The sequence below is a fragment of the Cucumis sativus genome, chromosome 2, assembly GCF_000004075.3.
Source record: "Cucumis sativus cultivar 9930 chromosome 2, Cucumber_9930_V3, whole genome shotgun sequence".
Lineage (NCBI taxonomy): Eukaryota > Viridiplantae > Streptophyta > Magnoliopsida > Cucurbitales > Cucurbitaceae > Cucumis > Cucumis sativus.
This window is the reverse complement of record NC_026656.2, coordinates 20,722,820-20,736,316: the sequence shown is the minus strand read 5'-3', so window position 1 is coordinate 20,736,316 and position 13,497 is coordinate 20,722,820. Positions and strand designations below refer to the sequence as shown.

Sequence of the window (13,497 nt, the reverse complement as noted above, 5' to 3'; positions counted from 1 at the left end):
TTTATTTTAACTGTTGAACTTTATTTTTTCCCTTAAATTATGAAAATGTTTTCTTTATTTATGTCAATAAATCACGTACAATAGGCTATAATTTTTTTATTGAATAGTGAGAAGGTTGGAAAATAATATTTTAACACTTTCTCACTTCCCTATTTTATTGTAGGGTTGTCCTAATATTTTTTTACACAACCAAACTACAATCTTACTAGTAAGTTTTACAATTTTTGAATAATAATAATAGAAAAAAAAGTTTCCCCATCACATATTAAATTTGATAAAATTTCATAAATAATTTATAGGTAAGAACAATTTGTAATTCGAATTATAAGTTGCATTTTAACTTGAAATCTTTTTATTATTATTTGTAATTGAGAAGATGAAGAATCAAACTATACACTTCAAAAATTTAACCTAATACCTTGAAATGTTTCATCAAAAGAATACGAAATTGTATCACTGCATGATATTCTTTACATCAACTATAAGTCAATGAGTTTGTCGTTTACTATAGTTTTTAATTAATTACAAAATTAATCTCTAAAACTCAAAAGGTTAGTCGGGTCAACCTCGATGTAGATTATGGTCCTGTTGATCCGCATGAAGAGGGTGAGGCCTCTACTGCTCGGCCAACTCTTCTATCTTGCACGCAGACTACTGATGGAAAGAATACATACTAGCCATATGAATTCAGTTCATCGATTGGTCATTCAAATCAAAGGATGACAATCAAAAGAGAAGATCTTGAATCAGACTGAGAGTTCGATCTTCATTCTCAGTTCCACCATCACTAGGATGAAAGAGTACAAAGAAACCTGTCTAAGCTAAGCATTATACTTAATCTCCTATTCCCACTTGGTTGAAAGAGGATGATCGGCAATCAAGCGCTTCTTCTTGGTTCCTTTACTCTCAACAGAACCCGTGTGGGAAAATGTTATTTTTTTTCAACGCCATGTTTTTTTTCAATTAAATTATCTTCCAAAAAAGAGTATTCAGACTTCTCATGGCATTCTGGTCCTCTCTTCTATTCCTCTCATTGATAAGAAAAGTGGCTAAAAGACGTAATTGAGAGCCGACTACGCCTACTAAAAGGAAGAAAGAGAAAGCCGAGGTTTCGCTGAAGAAAGTAAGGAAGATTTGTTTCACATATGAAATTAATACAAAGACTACCGGGAGGAAAGAAAAGAAGACAAGTGGAATTCCTTACCTATGAGTGGGAACATACACGAAGGCAGAAGATCAAAAGGAAGACGTTTTGGCGCGAATCTTAATCGGCTGCTCGACCAGAAGTCCAGTCCGCTGGCAGGTCATCATCTTTTTCCCCCAAACAAAGGAAGTAGAATCATCTGTCTTTCAATCGGTGCATGCACAAGATAAAGATTAGAATATAGGGGCGAAGCAGCTCGACTTACAGGAGAGGGGCATTTCATTCATTGTCCCTTCCTACATCCTGGTTGATGGCTTTTGTAGTTCAAGCAATTGTTAACTCATTCATGTCAGAAATCTCTTCTTTAACCTGTTTACTATCGTCCAATGTGCCCAACCCGAGAGCAGCTTTCAATGTTTTCATCTGCTCCACCTTTCTTGCAGCAATTTGGTGAGTCTTTGTATCTGATCTGATGGGTTCAATCAAAGACAACACCAATTAGGCAATCACCTTGTCCACAAAATAAGAAAACAGCACTCAGTACAAAGCTAAATGTATGATATAAGATCAGAATCAACAGAATGACCTTTTAATTAGGAGAATAAATTTTTATTAAACCACGAACGAAAAGAAGGAAAAGAACACAGCCATGAAATTATTAATTAACAAACAAATTTTATGTAGGCCACTTTCTTATTCATACTCAAGGAAATGGAATTGTGTATATTTTTACCTGTAGTTGTCCTTAAATTTAGTATGTCGAAGTTAATTTATATCAAAATTGGTTAAATTATTATTATTATTATCGTGTAAGAAAATACAAAATATGAATATGTTTCCAAAATTAAAAGTGAAAATGCCAAGACAATAAAAAAAAACAATAATCTAGGCAAAGCTCAATGGAGGGAAGGATGAGCTTGATTGAGAATTTCTAGTAATCCCTTTGTTTACACTAGAATTCATAAATATTTGTGGACCCACAATGTTGTTGTCTGTGAACTCTACGTTATTTTTAAGAACATGCTGACATAGCAAACAATAATTGTTCTTAAGCTTTTCTAGTCTTTCTTCTACGACCTATTGCAGTTGACCTAACTATGTATAGCCCACAGGCAATGGAACCCAATGATGGCCCCTTCATTAATTTTCTCCCAAGTCCATCATCCTTCTTCATTTCTTAATGATAGAATTTATTAAAATTTTCATGTGGAGTAAATCTCAGATAAGTGTTTGCTTCCCAAAAACATGATAACTAGTAATGGTTACACTTTTTTTAACATAAATTATCTCAGGTGCACATGACTAAAAAAGTTACCTTTGCTATGAAGTTGTTCTTTTTAACATTCCCATTTGAAATTTCCTGAGGTATTCTCTTGATCTAATGTCAGCCTGAATCATATATGAAGTAAACATCACATCTTAGCGATCTCACATCAATATCTCAACCCTAAAGCAAGATTCAAACATGAATACTAAGTAGAAAAGTCATAAATCAAGAGCAAGCATTGGATATTCAGTTCATGGAAGAAAGTTGAGGAAGATCAATAATATATTTACTCCACCCACCATATGAACCTATGAAACAATTAACAGGTTCTTTTTGACACAAAACATAGCTCGACCTATTTAGATTAAAAAGTGAACTATAACAGGAATTATAAGAATTATCGGCAGAATTTATAATGAAGAAGTCATAATCATTATGGATATCTTTCAACCAAATTTATGTTCTACCTGTCGGATAGGTTCTGGAACACGAAATGTGCAAGTGATTTTAACAATCCTGATGGCAGTATCAAGCGAAACACGATGACCAATTGAAACATATATAGGCTTCAATGAATCAACAGTAGATCTCATAGCCTGAAAGGAGAGGAAAAGCTTAAGCAAATTTCCCATATCAAAGCTGTTCTATTATGGATGGTAGCAAAGCATGTGAACAATGAAATTAAGAACTCATCCAAATTAAGTTACTAAAAAAGATTATATATCATTTACCACACCCCAAATGCATCCAGAGATGCCCTTCAAAGTTATTATAGAATCGTTATTTTTGCCGTCGGAAAGAAGTTGCCTCACGCTGGACTGGGTAAGACCATCAACATGATGCAGCTGAAATTGACATTGTAGAACACATCAGAATACTTGAAGGGGTTAAACATTTAAATCAACGGCATGTTATATGAAATCGAAACTCACATTCTTGCCAATTCCAATTGTAGGCAAATTAGCAAGAACGCCGAGATGACTGGCCAAACCAAAACCTGCACATTCCTCCCATGGAATGGTCAGTGTTCCAAGATAGCATATTATATTGATATTTCATATTACTACAGATATTCAATCAAGCTTGAAGTTGTAGAACACCATAGCCAATTACAACAATTCGAAAAACTAGAGAGGATGCCACCACTAAGGACTTTGAAAAGAAAAAAAATACCTCGAGGATGGAGTATTCCGTTGCCATCAACCATCAATAACTGGTCGAATAAAGAAATAACAGTCATTTGAAATGCAAAAATATCCAGTGCAGACTATTATTACAACCAAGGGTTAAAATATCAATGTAGATATTGATGGATATCAATTTTACTTCAAACTAGGTTATTTTGTTGTTTGTTTCATAGATATATTGGAGCTAACGATCAATTTTTTTTTACGTTCCAAGTGTATTTAGGTCAAACAATCTAGTTCACGAATAAATATACACATTTGAATATCGATGTCAAACCTTTCGATTTAAAATTATATTGACATATCAACAACACTGGACAACGAGGGCATTGGCAAAGAGTTGAGATCTAAGTAGTGAACAGTATCTAAAATTCCCGGTTCAGGAGTAACAAAACTGTGCTAGGTTACAGATTCATATGTGCATTTTGAAAAATTATGACCTCCACATGATTTCAGCATAACTAGAAAATACTGTTTTTGAGTGGCGTAAAAAAAGTCAGCCCAGGCAACTAAATATTCACCTGTGGATACAAAAGAGGAGCTCTCTTTTTCATCCTTTCCAAAAGCTCCAAGAGAACTGGGGCCTGAAGAACCAAAGCAACAAAATGTATCGAATTACCAAGAGTAAACCGCTTGTGCCACAGGATTTCAAAAAAGATATCAAGAATAAACTAATAATAGGCAAAAATAACAAATGAGGGAAAAGAAACCTCTCTAAATGCGAGAAAGCCAGGGACATAAGGAACTTGAACAGTAGCAAGAGAGAAATCATCATAGACAACTTGAAGAGTTTGAAGATCCATAACCACGAGCGTACCACACGCAACTGACGAATCTTCCTTTAAGAAGCTTATATCAACGCCGCCGACGTACTTCAAATCATCCCCGTTCCCTTCCAAATCATCTTCTTTGATCAGTTTCTTCTTCAGCAAATCTTGCGCTCTGAGAAGTAAAGGAAAATTTTAAGGTAAATTCAAATGAGAAATTCCCAAAAAATAGAAAGAAAAAAAAATCGATTACTCTATCCAATTCTGAATTTCAACCGAGGAAGTCGTTGACGCCTCGGAATACGGTTTCACTTGTTTCTCTTCTTCGGACATCGTCTAAACCTGAAAATTCTGCGATCAATATGATAACTGTAATAACGCCGACGCGTTGTAACCGTTCGGTGCCGGCAAATTGATCAACGGCCGCTTAGAGAAAAATTGATCAACAAATGAGTTTAGGTGGACTCGACCTCTAAAACGTAAGATTCAAACCGTTGTTTTAGTTCTAGGAATGTTCGTTTAAGTGATGCCTAAACAAAGTCATACATTTGCTTTGTGAAATTTAAAAGAATGTATATAAGTTTTTTTTGTGTAGTTCTCTCTCAGTTCACTTTATCTCCAATGGAAAGTTTTGAATTTAAAATAAAGTTGAAATCTAATTTCACCACGAGGATAAAGACCCGTTGTTGGAAATGGAGTGAGAGAAAAATGCTAAACGGAAAGGAGTTCGATAATGCATTCCTCGTCTCCAACTCTCTTCTCGTATGTGCTCCTGTGATATGGTTACTTAATGTTACGTTATTATTTCCCATCTTTATTCAATTGTTCAAATCTCCATCCAGGAAGTACCAAAGAAAGATATTCAAATAAGTTTAGTATCAAAATTTAAAGTATTTGTTTTTCTTTATTGCTAATACACGTACCAAATAGTTGTTAGCATACTTGATTTAATTGAAGCTAGATCTAAGGTATGTTATTTTGTTATTTTTTTTCAAACCTTAACCCTAACCTCCAAAGTTACTTTTAACACGTGTCTAGGAATGTTCATTTAAGTAATGCCTAAACAAAGACATTCATTTTCATCTCGACAAAAGATTTCAATTAACGTGCTCAACAAACTTCAAATTTCAATCGTTAAAATGAAAAGATCTTAGAGTTGAACGTATAACCTATAAATTGCAGCATCCTTTTATTTTATTTATTTTAGTTCAATATTTGTTGAAGTGAAAATTGGATCATCAATTCATAGGATGATAGTTCATATCTTACTCATTAGGCTATACCGTTCGACAACGTAATTGAGCAATATGGATTAATTGTTTATATTATATTGTTGATAACAAAATACATGTATATATGTTTGTGTAAACATTACAATAAAGTTTCATTAGACAATTATCATTCAATAGCATATTAATTATTTTAATCTATAAGTAACTCCCAACAAACCAAGCAATTATATAAAAAAGGACTAAAGTTATTTTGTAACTAATCATAAACTTATCCCGATAACAGAGAAGATGTTTAATTGGAGTTATAACTTTAAAGTTGAGTTAATAATTATTACGATAAAGATCAATTAGGAAAATTACTTAATTAAATAAAAAGATGATAAATATAATAAATAACAAGGTAAAAAAACGTGAATTAATACAATTAATAAGACAATAAACCTTCTCAATGGTTGGAACAAGTTCATTTTTTTACCCAACGCAACTCACAATTATATGGATTGTAAAACGTCTCTATAGTATTTATCTCAAATAAATTTTTTTTTAAATGGACAAAAACAAGTTCATGAATCCATTGAAAAGGAAAAAAGAAATAGAAAAAAAAAGAGAAATATTTTTAAAAGTAACAAAATAAATTAATATTTAAAGTTACAGCAATATTTTAGATTTTATTACTTTATGGTGAATTGTAAATGTTTTGTAAAATATCATATTTTAAAAGATTCCTAAAAAAAAAGTGTAAAATAAAAATAAAACATTTTCACAAATATTTATTCGGTTATAATAATTTTGTTGGGGAGATTTTATACTTTTGAAAAAACCTCTAAAAAGAATATGTTAGATAATGCAATTTGGAGATGTTAGGGAAATGAAAGAGAGATAGACACGTGGATGTGAATTAGGTTAATGGTATTTAGTATAAAGAAGAAAAATAAAAGGTAATAAGAAGAGGCGACGTGACAATAAATGATAGTGGAGACTGGCGCCATTTCTGGGACTTCGTGTCGCCACTTTCTTCCAAAGAAGAAACCAAGTGGAACCGCGTGGGCGTCGTACCACCACCCAGTCAACGGCCTCGATCCCCTCTCACACTCTAAATCCATCTCCACCGTTTCTTCAAATTCTCACCGCCGTCCCCTAGGGCGGGAAAACACCCACCCCCCCAACTCCGCTTCTGTATATCACTACAAACCAACGGTCACACCTTCGAAAACCCACCCATAACTTTACCTTCTTCCTCATACTTCCTCTTTTTTATTTTCCTTTCTAGGGTTTCACTTCTCCTTTCATGGCGCCCAGGAAGCGAACCAAGAACCAAGAAGAAGACCTGGTGGTGGAGAAGCCGGCCCCGGCGACGTCCAGATTGACTCGGAGTTCCGCTCGCCTGGCGGCGAACTCCAAGGCCGATTTGACTGTCACGGAGTTGCCGAAGAGTAAGAAGGCGAAACGTGCTCCGAAGGAGAATGGGAAGGTTGAGGAGGTTGAAAATAAGGAAGTGAAAGTTGATGTTGGTTTGGGGAAACTTGACAAGGATGCGAAGAGTAGAACGGTTGTGATTGAACATTGGTGAGTTTTTCTTGTTTGTAATTGAAAATATGTTGGTTAATTTGAAGATGAACTTTCGAGTGTTTGAGATGCTTGCTTTATCTTCGTCGAATTTGTTAGTTCCTGTTGTGGGCTTTTTTGTTTGGGTTAATTTTTTTTTTGCTTGAAACGTGGATGGATTCATTTCTAGGGTTTTGTAGAATAAAAGTTTTGACTTTCTTTCTTGAAACGTGGATTCATTTCTAGCCTGCGCCTCCCATGGCTTCTCCACCTTTCTTCTTCTACTACTGCCATTTTCTCTCCTCATCTCGGCGTTCGCCCATCTTTTTAGTTTTCTCCATGAAATTCTACATATTAACATCGAATTTACCATCCGCTTTTGATGCATTCTGTTGAGGGAATTTTTAATTGCTCACAATTTTGAGAATTTAATTTTTGTTAGCTTATTCACATCGTATATCCGAAATATGCGCACTTTCTAATTCAGGGCATTGCTAGAGATTTTTGTTTGAAGAAAGCCAACTTTAAATATAAATAATCTCTGAACTTTAATAATCAGAGGCAAATTGGGGGGGCGGGGACATGATTTTCTTTTTTTTTTTCTATGAAAAGCTAAGTCTGAGTAAGGGACCATTTCTTCTTTATTCTTGGCTTCGCCTTTGCTTTTTGCAATGTATCGTCTAATGAATTGAAAAGGATAATACAAACGTGGCGTTTCATGGTTGTGAAAAATTCCCTATAATATGGATGCGTCTGCCTTTCTCATGTCATGTGCGACGATTGTCTTACGACACTTTTCCCCATATTTTTGTTCCCTTGTAGCAAACAGTGCCAATCATTCAAGAAAAGGGCCATTCAGGTGCAAACTGGTCTAGAGAATGGTGTTCCTGGAATTACTGTGCTGCTTAACCCTGATAAGGTATTTTTCTGAAATCATCAACTTTTACTTCCTATTCTTCATTAAAAGAATCAATTTGAGTTTATTTTGTTATCCTAGCAAAATTTTAATACACATGATACTGGTCTGTTTATTTAATCGTCCTTTGAATTTGTTCTTCATTGTCCTTCCATTTTGTGGAAGGTGGAGGCTTTAGTTTCCGAGCACTTTTACTTTGAACAACCAGAAAATGCATTATTTGTTCATGTAAGCTTATAAGTTTGCTGCTGGGCTGGAGTCACAGTGGTGCTAGGAAACACCCAATGGTTCATATTTACAAGCCTAGATACGATCCTTGTTTTATTTTTTTAATATTTAAAATTCAATGTTTGCTGTCAAATAGTTGTCTTTCTGTCTTTGATTTTATGGTGTTTTGATGTCGAAAGCTTGAGTTTGAATTCTTAAGAATTGGGTCTTCAGTTGATTCACAAGTTAACTTATAGATAAAAAAGCAGTTAGAATTCTCATTTGATAATCACGGAAGACCTTTTAGTTCTGTGTTTTTTTTGGTTGGTAAACATCAAAGCTAATCTCCATATTCCATGCGAAGTAAAATATCTCAGGGATTAGTTCCAACTCCTTGCTGACCATTTATCTAACTATTTATTTTGAGAATGCCACCAAAGTATCACATTGATTATGGGTAAATAAGTAGGAGACAACATCTCCTTTAGTACGGGGCTTTTTGGCAGTATTGGTTTCATTGCTTCGCCGAAGAGAGGTTAGCTTGATTAAAGGTGATTGTTAGAGAGTAAACCCAAACAAATGAATATTTGAAAGGAGGCTTGGTGGTTCTTTCGAGCGGCTAATTGTTGGGCATGAGACCGAAGTCTTACATTAACTAGAAAAGGAGGAGATCATGGGTACATGAGTGAGTGACAGGATCTCTGGTCTCCATGAGTGTATGAAATCTTTTGGGTGATCCTGAAAACAAAACTACGAGAGCTTATGTCCATATGAACAATATCCTACTGTGGGGATATGTGGGTGGGATATTATGATCCTATGAGTTTCTTGAGATAATCAATTGTTATATTTATATTTTATTACCTGATTGGATTTTGGCAATTTTCTACTCTATTTTAAGAAACTGCTACATATCAGTGAAAATTTTATTCAGAAAATTGAGTACTGAAAACTAAATAGATATGTTTATTCGATGAAATTATCATTTTTTCACAATTTTAACTACCTTACTTGAGCAAGATCTCTTTAATGGGTTGTACAACTATGTCATTGAGTTCTAAATATTATTTATTTTTCTTACTATGCAGCCAAGAAGGGGTTGCTTTGAAATCCGAAGCGAAGATGGGGAGAAGTTTATCAGTCTTCTGGTAATTATCACCTTCAACTTCAATTGTAAAAAAAATTATTTCCGATTATCTGGAAATTTGTCAAGTATTCAAGCTCAATGATTTAGGATCTATTTACTGATAGGCAAGCACATCTTTACTCTTTAGTTAAATTTTGATCGGTTTTTAGACCATGTAATCTTCACTGCTATATCCTGTTGTAAATTGTCAAAATTATTCCGTTCTTATAGTTTGTTTCTCTTTTGACTAACTGGAGATGTTTTTTGTAACTCCTTTGGTTTAGGGTTTTTCCCCTCATCTTTTGTTCATACATCAATGGAATTGTTTCTTACAGAAAAAGATTTAAAAGAAAAATGTTCTCCTTTTTGGTGCCAAAATTTAGTTGTTTTCAATGATTTATATATATACTGTTCTTTTTTGGTTCATCTTGGTCTGTATTATTTTTCCTAATTATTATATTTTTTTTCTCTAGGCTTGCTCTGTTTTCTCTTAGCCAATTGGAGTAGAATTTCCTAACTCATAGGTCTTTTGAGTTATACCCAATCTCTCTTCTTTACGTTAATCCTTCATTTTAATTGTACTTGTGCTCCCCATAAAATTTCGCTCAATTCATTTTTGTTGACCAGTGTTAATAAATTTCCATTTCTAGTTTAATGAAGTTACATGATTAAGTGAGTTTGCTAAGTATTTTACATATATTATTTCTTTGTGAAATATGATATTGTTGGCTACTAATAACTGATCTAGACTTGCTAGAATATGCAATGCTTAGATGTTTTGTTTGATATTCCAAGTAGTATAAATACTATCTTAGTACTATTACATTTATTTAACAAGTGAGTGCGATGATCAGAACCTCCAACTGGATATTGGCCTGAATATTTGGACTTTAAAACTTTACCTTTAAAACTTTACCATACAATTTCAGAATTGGATTTGTGTAGGTGTAAGGATTCCTCGATTTGATGCCCTTAGGTCAATTCTTGTTATTCATTCTAAACCCTTCTTCAAGTTAGCCCTCTTCCCTCTTTAAGACAATTATCTCTTTTCTTTGTTTTAGATCAAGGACAATTGTCTTGCACTATTGGCACCTAGAGGTCCATATTTGAATTTCGGTTTTTGTATCCCCCTTTTTTCTTATTTATTATGATTTGTTTAATGTGCCTATGATTATATGTTACTTTTTACACCAAAGAGGTTCCTCGACCTTTGTACATCTTTTGATTACGAGTTTGTGATCTGTCAAAGCTATCTAATAACCATTTTGATTATGAGTTTTGCCGATTTAATCGTAAGTTCACTAATAACCATTTTGCAACCACGCACTTAAAATGATTGACAAGCTGTCATTTAACATTGTACATTTCATTTATAGGACATGAAGCGTCCATTTACCCGCATGAAGGAACTGAACATGGATGAAGTCATTTCAGATATCATTGAGAAGATAAAAGGATGATGAAGGGCTTTAATGAAAAATTGCCTTTCTAAGGATGCAATGGTTTTTTTTTTTGTGGTGGTTTGAAGCTAACCAACTAGAGTACCTTTGATGGTGGAAAACTTGCTAATGATCATTTGCCAATGTCAATATTGCCTCCTCGCTTGGGATAACTGCAATGGTAAAGCCATCAGGTTTGAACAAACATGGTGAAATATTTTTTTGGTTTAAGCTTCATAATGAACGAGTCTATCTTTGAAGAAGACTTGTCCTTTGTATTAGTAGCAGTAGAAACCTACCCTTACCTAAGATGAGGGTGGCTCTATATTGCATCCTTGAATTGTGTATTTTTGTGTGAATCAATGGAGTTTTATTTGCACCTTTTTTTTTCTTGTATAAGAGATCTAAGCCAGAAAACTAGGAGAGATTCCTTTATCCCAACTATGTCCCTAAGGCAAGATAAGGATTAGAGATGAGCATTGGTTGGTTTGCTTTGGTTTTGTGCTCAAATTGATTTCGAACATCAATTTGTTGATTTTAACGAGTCTTGGTTGTTGATTTTGGAAGGATCTATTGAACCAACTGGTCTACTACATGGATGGTTGGTCAGTTGGTCTTAGTTAGTTGCTTATGGAACGAAACTTTGTTGGAGTTGAGAAGGAAAGGTAGGTATGGTGGTGTTGGCCTCCAATGAAGAGACGATTGGGACACTTGAAGAAATGATTAATTTATTAATTAGTTTAAATAGGCATTTATTACCTATCAAAATCTTGTTTTTGAGCTCTACATTGCATAATTTTTGTTTCTCTTTTATTTTTTGTTTTTACCTTTGCAACAATTGATTGGTTGATTAAGTCTTTTTTTTTAGTTCACTGGCTGTCGAGGGCATAGAATCAATTGTCTTATGTCAATTTTACGACTTGAGTTGATCACTCCTAGAACGACGTATTAGAGACTTTTCGAAATGCAACTTTTGTCAAAGCATCAACCAAGCAATTGTATTGCCCACTTGAAGTTGTTATTAAGGTCTATGGAAGTTCGAATTCAAAAACCCCATATCTACGACCTTGATGTTGATTGCACAAGTGTAATGGATTTTGGAAAGTTTGGTCTTTGAGATGTACTACTTAACAATGTTGAAACATGCACAATATGATTTTAAGTGTGTTGGATTTTTAGTTGTTATTCTTCATAAGCTTGGTCTTTTGGAATGTACCATAGCAAGATACATGTGAGATTAGACATAAAAAAATCATACCATAATTATATGTCAAGTAAAGTAAATTCTATATTTGAAAGTGTACAAAAACAACTAATTCTTTAACTACATAATTTTGCACGAAAAGGTACTAAATGGTAGTTGGCAAGTTATAGGGCATCACCGCATTGACGTCCAAAAAAAAATATGGTCGATTGATTGATATATATGATTCCAAGAAATAATATGAAACAAATTTAATGTCATTTTCGGATTGACTATAAAAAACCATTTTAAGAGAACATTTTAACTTAACACTTTTTATAAAAATGCTTTAAAATAAAAGCAATTTGTGTCTTAAAACATATTTTTATACACAAGTTTGTTTAGTTTGCTATACACTCAAAAATGTTTTTATTAAAACATCAGTTTAGTTTATTTAGTTAAAAGAAAACTTTTAAATGTATGAATGATTTTGCTGGGGTGATTGTTAGAGTTAAGTTGCATAAATATTTATGTGAGTTGTTCATTAAAAATAGTCATTAAACGTGTTCTTCAATAGAGTTGGCCAACGGAAGTGATCATTAAAGTTGGTTATCAAGGAATGAAGCCATTAAAAATATTGGAGAGTATGAATTGGTTATTTAATTCAATAAATTTAAATAGTATTATTGAAGTAAAACGAACCACACATTATACCTCAACGATCTTAACTTTACTTAGTCACTGTATCTTAACACACACCCCAGATGTTGTGTGGGCTATTGCAATTTGCTCAACCCATTTAGAGTTGGTGTCTCAAATACCTTAATTCTGAAACTTTAGTTTGTATTGAATTTTTTACTTTGAAATTTGTAATAATGGGTTATAAACTTCAATAAGTATCAATTTAATCCCATCTTTTGTAATTAGTAACTATATAATATATTAACTTCAAATATAATTTTGCTCCATTTTTCACTTTGTTTTAATTTATATACTTTCAAACTATTTTGGTTCAACTATTTTGGTCTAGATATATTGTGATATTTATAAATGTTTTAAATGTAGCTATGGTTGTTTTGTTTTTCGGTAAGAAAAAAGAAGTTATGAAACCCACCAAGACAGCAAAATACAATAGGAAAAAAGTATTGTAATTCTCATTTTCTTTCCAGATCTGTTCCATGAAAAAGTGATTCAAACCAAAAAAAAAGGGTATGAATATAGTGAAAATCAAACACATACCTTTGTCCATACAACAAATCCTCTTGAACTGGTATTTGTTACCTTGAGAAATTCACTCCCAACCAATACTTCTTTTAATTTTCTTCCTATATATTTCTTTCCTTCCATCTACAACAAAAAAGACAAAAGAAGAGGTTTCGTTAGAGTTTTCCTTTTTCCTTTTTCTTTTTGGTTAAAATCCAAAAAAAAAGAAAAAAAGAGAAAAAGAAAAAAGAGAAATTAATTAAAGTCAGCAATATAAAATT

At 33.2% G+C, this 13,497-nt stretch overlaps 2 protein-coding genes across 7 annotated transcripts; one reads left to right on the top strand and one right to left on the bottom strand.

Moving 5' to 3' along the window:
• Window positions 1–377: 377 nt before the first annotated feature.
• LOC101213021 (endonuclease V) lies at window positions 378–5,081 on the bottom strand. Of its 6 annotated transcripts, XR_004214286.1 has the most exons (11): window positions 4,619–5,073; window positions 4,309–4,540; window positions 4,120–4,182; window positions 3,585–3,624; window positions 3,344–3,408; window positions 3,143–3,256; window positions 2,879–3,007; window positions 2,460–2,533; window positions 1,410–1,613; window positions 1,205–1,311; window positions 398–1,114 (listed from the first exon to the last, which is right to left on the bottom strand). XR_004214286.1 is itself a non-coding variant. In XM_011651465.2 (9 exons), exons 1-8 carry the CDS (start codon window positions 4,696–4,698, stop codon window positions 2,465–2,467), a joined length of 792 nt encoding a protein of 263 aa, XP_011649767.1. In that variant the 5' UTR covers window positions 4,699–5,075; the 3' UTR covers window positions 378–1,654; window positions 2,460–2,464. The 6 variants fall into 6 exon arrangements, 2 of the variants coding, with proteins under 2 accessions (XP_011649767.1, XP_011649766.1); XR_968772.2 differs by having other exon boundaries at window positions 378–1,311; XR_968771.2 differs by having other exon boundaries at window positions 1,205–1,613.
• A 1,475-nt stretch (window positions 5,082–6,556) lies between these two features.
• Window positions 6,557–11,265, top strand: LOC101205567 (selenoprotein H). The gene is made up of 4 exons (XM_004138715.3): window positions 6,557–7,163; window positions 7,965–8,061; window positions 9,354–9,413; window positions 10,768–11,265. The coding sequence occupies exons 1-4, from the start codon at window positions 6,886–6,888 to the stop codon at window positions 10,849–10,851; spliced, it is 519 nt and encodes a 172-aa protein (XP_004138763.1). The 5' UTR covers window positions 6,557–6,885; the 3' UTR covers window positions 10,852–11,265.
• Window positions 11,266–13,497: the final 2,232 nt, after the last annotated feature.